General features: G+C 45.7%; 1 protein-coding gene across 1 annotated transcript in view; it reads left to right on the top strand.

The window, feature by feature from the left end:
* The first annotated feature begins 4397 nt into the window (after positions 1 to 4397).
* CDC42BPB (CDC42 binding protein kinase beta) overlaps positions 4398 to 6000 on the top strand; it is a 709648-nt gene continuing 708045 nt past the window's right edge. Inside the window, exon 1 of the mRNA XM_078660224.1 lies at positions 4398 to 4923. Within this exon, the coding sequence (XP_078516350.1) occupies positions 4746 to 4923 (178 nt within the window). The 5' untranslated portion in view covers positions 4398 to 4745. The remainder of the gene's footprint in view (positions 4924 to 6000) is intronic.

Raw genomic sequence — 6000 nt, 5'->3', positions numbered from 1 at the left:
TAAAACTCTCATTATTTGTTTTTTGCATGCAGCCCCGTGCATTATTTTAACCAGCAGCAAGATAACAGTCCCATTTATGGATAGAAACCCAACATAATTCGGGTAAGATGAAACACGTAACTTTGACACTTGGGTGATAAGTTAAACTACGCCCTGGATTTAAGCTGACGCAATGCGCCTTTTTCCGTTTTTGCAGCAATGAACAGCACCTGAAAATTCTATAAGACCTATAACTCCAAATAAAGATCGCATTGAGCGACTGTTAAGGTATTCCCCTGTTTAAATCTTGCAGAGATTAGAACAATAATCGTTAACTATATAGGGAATCATAATATGGTGTATTTCTGTTATAAATGCAGGATTGTTTAAAGCCTCCTCCTGATGAAAAATATCCCCTTTTTTTGAAAAAGACGAGTGTCATGATAAAAAACATCGTTCAAAATATGAAGGTGAATATAATTCTAATCTAGCACATTAGGGGATAAGCGAATAAATGTAAGTTTATACCTAATTTAATATTGCTCTAACTCATAGGTGGGGCAGGAAAGAAAAGCCAGGTGACTGTGACGGGAGCAAAATTGAGGATCATCAAACATTGGGTGACCTCTTTACGAAAATAACAATCATTCCGGTTAGTGTATTATCGCTGCCAGTGAGTATGATTGAAGTATGAATGTGGTATTTCTTGTAATAGAACGTGGATAACATGAACCAAAAGGCAAAAAGTTTTTATAGAAAGCGAAAAAGAACAAAGGTCTCTTATGTTGTAATTAGGTTTGAAAATGGATGGACATATGGTTTTAGATGTAAAGATGTGTGTTCTAACTGGGAACGTTTATGTGTAGTTATCCTGCTCTGATGTGTAGCCATTCTGTTGTTGTTTTTTAAAAAAATTAGGACCCCGTGTGGTAGATGCTAATCTCGCAGGGTGAAAACGCAATGGAAGCAGTGTGCAAAAAGAGGATCTAGACACACAAATTGGTTGTCAACCCGACATGTTATTTTGTGTTTATGTTACTTTTAAAAAATTTTTCCTATGAACGTAACTGGGTGTATAACCAACTCTGTGTAAGAGATGCTTAGTATCTAGTATCTCGCATGGCAATTATGTAAAAAACAAGGCCTCAATATTACTGAGAAACCCACAGGGATTATGAACTGTTGTTGCTGTTGTTATCGCCCTTATCGTGATTTATAAAATGAGCATAAACTTTGTGTGTAACCAAAATAGCAATGTCAAAAATAGTAATAAGTGTAAAATAGAAGAGGGTACTAATAGCCATATTTTATGTTATTTACACATTAGGTTGTCTATCAATTTGTGGAGAAAACGTATACAAATCGTCCTGAGGAAGGAAGCCCTTATCAATTCTTAAGCTTCCGAAACGCGTCGACGCCAACTCCGAAGTCATATTCGGCTTGCCAACATTCTAACTGAACGAAAGGAATATTTTTCCTCGTAGTGTTGACAAAAGAGGGCCTGAAATGACGGACTAATGACAGATTCAAGTGTCTCTTTAGATTAATTTTCTCCACGTCCACATTAGGTGGCTTTTTAACTGTGTATTCAATTGTGTTTTTTAAGTGTTCTTTTATCTTTTGATTTATCGATTAGTGTTGTATATTTTAGAATAAAGTGTACATTTTTTACTATATTTTTTACTGTATTATATTAGGTGGTTTTCCTTCTGGTGAGTGCTTTCCCGTTCCATAAAAATGAATGGTGTGAATGGTGTTTGAGAAGTTGAGCCCTGATCTATGAGCAGGAAATAGTATATCCCACTGGGAAATCTTTTGTTTTACTTTTCATAGGCCACGTAGATGCCTGGAACGGCAGGGCGATCTTCGGGTCGCGCCCGGACGTGTTCATAGAGTCGGACGCCAGCAGATGGGGCTGGGGCGCGCGCTGTGGAGATGTTTCCACAGGCGGCAGATGGTCATCACAGGATCTGGAACTCCACATAAATTGCTTGGAGCTACTGGCGGGATCCTTTGCGGTCCGCACGTTATCCCCGAAGCAGACGTCCTGTTGCATCCTCCTGCGGATGGACAATGTGTCCGCAGTAAGGTATATCAACAAGTTGGGCGGCACGAGGTCGTCTCTTCTTGTACAAATAGCCAGGGAGTTCTGGCACTACTGTCTGCAGAACCAGATATCTGTCATAGCGGAATACATCCCGGGTCAGGCCAACCAAGTGGCGGACTGGCATTCCAGGCACTTGAGGGATTACAGCGACTGGAAGCTGCTTCCCCAGGTCTTTCTCTGGTTGCAGGCGATTTGGGGTCCTTTTCAGACGGACTTGTTCGCCTCCAGGTTGACTTATCAACTTCCCCGGTTCTTCAGTTGGAGACCGGATCCGATGGCAGCGGCAACGGATGCCTTTCTCCAGGATTGGTCAGAGGGGATCCAGTATGCCTTTCCCCCCTTTCTGTTGATCCCCAGAGTGATGACTCAGGTGATACGGCAAGGGGCGGAAATTGTCATGGTGACGCCGTGGTGGACATCACAGGCGTGGTTTCCCAAACTGTTGCAGTGGAGCTGCGACCGCCCCCGGCTACTGCCGGATTTGAAGTGGTTGTTGCAGGGCCCTCGTCAGGAACAGCACCCGTTGCTGTTGGAGGGCAGGCTATCCCTGATGGCATGGAGGCTTTCAGGGAGCAATGGCAAATGCCGGGAATTTCGGACAAGACTGCTGACTTTATCCAACAGGCTTGGGCACCTTCCACCAGGAAGCGATACTCCGCTGCCTGGAAGAACTGGGTGGATTGGTGCGTGGGACGACATCTGGATCCCGTGGGGGCAGAGTTACCCCAAATTTTGAACTTTCTATCTGAGAAAGAGGCTGGAGGCCTAGCGTATCGTTCTGTCAACAATTTTCGCTCGGCCATCTCGGCGGGCCATGCCCGGATGGATGGTAAGCCAGTGGGCATGCATCCGGTAGTTTGTAAGTTGTTGAAAGGCATCAGGGTAGCCAACCCTCCCAAACCCAAGTATACGGGTTTGTGGGATGTCTCAGTTGTAATTTCATTGTTCAACAGATGGCCGGTTAATTCTCTCCTGTCCAGGAAGCAATTATGGGCTAAACTGGCCATGCTGCTTTGTTTATCGTCTTGCAGAAGATCTTCGGATGTCAGAGCACTCGACGTAACAGGTAGAGTGTTTACCCCGGAAGGGGTTTCTTTTCATATTACAGGTCGTACTAAAACATTGTCTAGACATATCTCTTATAATGCTTTTTCTGAAAATGAAAAACTGTGTGTGGTCCAATGTTTAAAGACCTACGAGGAATGTACGAAGGCCTTGCGGCCGCAGGGCTGTTCTCAATTGTTGATTGCTATTCAAAAGCCCTTTAAACCAGTGGCGGCTGCCACTATTGCTAGATGGCTTCGGTTCATTATGAAGGAAGCTGGTGTTGATACAAGCATCTTTGGTGCTCATTCAGTTAGAGGCGCTATGGCGTCTAAATCATATGGTTTAGGATCCAGTATCCAAGATATCATGCGTTGTGCAGATTGGTCCTCTGATTCAACGTTTAAGACGTTTTATTATAAGCCGGTGGGAGATATTACTTCAGTGGTATTTAATCAGCGTTAAACTAGCATAATCTGAAGCCTCCGGTCCTGTAATAGAATCAAAAATTTGCTAGCATTCGCGACAAGAATTTTCAATTCTATTAAGGACACGGAGGCGAGGATTATCCCACCCGGCTTAATGTACTGTATGTATTAAGCTTCCCACCCTTTGATGCAAGGATTACGGTGGTGTTATTTCCTTTATTTCAGGATCTGATAAGAAGTCGGATTGATCGGCTCCGGAGGTCAGGATGTTCCGCCTGATGATGTTCTTCCACGTTGGAGGATTGTGACCGTTCAAGTTTTGTTGGACTTGTTTCGCCTCAAAGAAAGAGGACGATGGGAGCACGCAAGGGGTTCTTATGGACTGTGGGGGCGTGCCTATACTCATGGGTGTTCATGGGTAATGAAGTTTTGTGGTTAATGTTTACTGAAAATATACATTTTCATTGGCTGCTGTGTTTTATGCAGTAAAGATTGAGAAGCATAATCCTCGCCTCCGTGTCCTTAATAGAATTGAAAATTCTTGTCGCGAATGCTAGCAAATTTTTGATTCCCACCCAGGATTACATCATATTGTAAGAGATAAACGTCTTCCAATGCGTGGTTTACGAGAAAAAACACTCTCTGTTCTGTTTCATTAGAATCAATTCAATCTGTACTATGATCAGGCGCATTAATGCGGCCGCAGCGTTCCTTCTATCCTCTGAGCCACCGGCAACGGCGCTCATCCTTTCCCTGAAACTCTATGGCTGTTCTTTTTCCCTAGCCTTCGGCCCTTTTCCCTGGTGCTGCTCTACCCCATTCCCTCAACACTCTATGGTTCTGGACAGAGCGTTCCTTTCAGAGCTGCTGGTGACCGGAGACAGCGCTCCCCACCCCTGTCAATCAACGCGTGACGTCTGTGCGACGCTCTGTCTGCTTCCGGTCTGGGGCCGGTGGCGGGCGGGGCTACAGCTTCCCGGCTAGTGGTGCTGCTGGTGCACGGCTTTGGAGTGGTTGTGGGACAGTGAACCTGGGACAGGGAACCCAGGACTAGGACACAGGACTAGGAGTAGGGTCCAGGAGTCGCCGATGGATCCGCCGGGCCCCTTGACAAGGCTTATCTGTGGGAACGACAGAAGAACCTAAAGGAAGGCGGACCCCTCCCTACCTTCACCGGGCCCGGCACCATGGCGGCCCCCGTGCGGCTGCGGAGGCTTGAGCAGCTGCTGGTGGATGGGCCGCGGGGGAGCGAAAACTGCCTGAGTGTGGAGACCCTGCTTGACATCCTGCTATGCCTATATAGCGAGTGCAGCGGCAGCTCCGCCCTGCGTAGGGACAAGTATGTCAGCGAGTTCCTCGAATGGGGTAAGTAAATATGGTCGAGCGTCTCCTACATCATCAGCAACAACCCAGTCCAGAAGCCCTTCTTGTACCGAACCGAACATGTACTCTGCTGAGCTTTGGTGTAGTTCCTTTATGCACAAGTTCCGGGTACATGCCCCCTTCTGTGAAGGGATGATTGCTTCCTAGCCAAGTTAGCTAATTAAAAACCCCAATGCATGCAGAGTCTTGAGGACCAGCACTGGTCATGATGCAAAACACCTGATTGGGTTCACCCTTATTGTGGAACGGAAATCACTGCCGTTCCTTTGTAAATTAAAGGGCGATGGGGCCCTTCATGGATCCAGAGCAGCGTCCCCTTGACCACTCCCCCTCGTCACCCTAGAACACATAAGCAGAGCATCGGTGATAGCACAAACCCCAAATGTCCTTCCAAAGCTGTGAGTTATGGCCTAAGCATCGCACCACGCTCCTATGAGTAAATAATGCTTCTTTCCAGTGAGATGACAATGGTAGAGAAATAGTAAACTGCTGCAGAAACAAGTTCACTAACTTCCATTTTCTGATGCAGCACCTTCTCAAGAGCATGGCCCACAGTCACTCTCAGCACTTGTATTACTTTGTGTGCCTTTCTGGGCAATACAAGGTCCATCAACAACGTTGCCCGTATATATAGGTGTATACACAGGCAGCACATTCCTTCTCACCACATCTGCACCTAAGCGACTAAGCATATGGCCAACTCCACAGGCCATTGGCGCATTGGTAACATTATACCAAACCGGCACATGGGTGCTACTGCAAACTGAGACTGCTTTTAAAGGCACTCCCTGCAGCAATCAGTGGAACTGTATCAAATACCAGGTACTGTGCTCTTTTAACAGAAATATCAATTTGAAAGAGTTGCTAGGGGACAATTTATAAATATTGACCACATTGAGTTATTCGACTGGCCTCCCTGCCAGAAGCTTCAAATGTTGACGAGTTCAGTATTATATACTCTCAGTAGTTATCTTTCAACATTGCACAAGTGTCTAAAGCAGCTCCGTTTTTTGAGAATAAACAGTATCTATCTTTCTCGCCTAATCCCCCAAAACTGAC

Source organism: Lissotriton helveticus, chromosome 9, assembly GCF_964261635.1.
Source record: "Lissotriton helveticus chromosome 9, aLisHel1.1, whole genome shotgun sequence".
In the NCBI taxonomy this organism is placed as follows: domain Eukaryota; kingdom Metazoa; phylum Chordata; class Amphibia; order Caudata; family Salamandridae; genus Lissotriton; species Lissotriton helveticus.
Note: the sequence above shows the minus strand (reverse complement) of the source record. Positions and strands in the feature narration are given on the sequence as shown.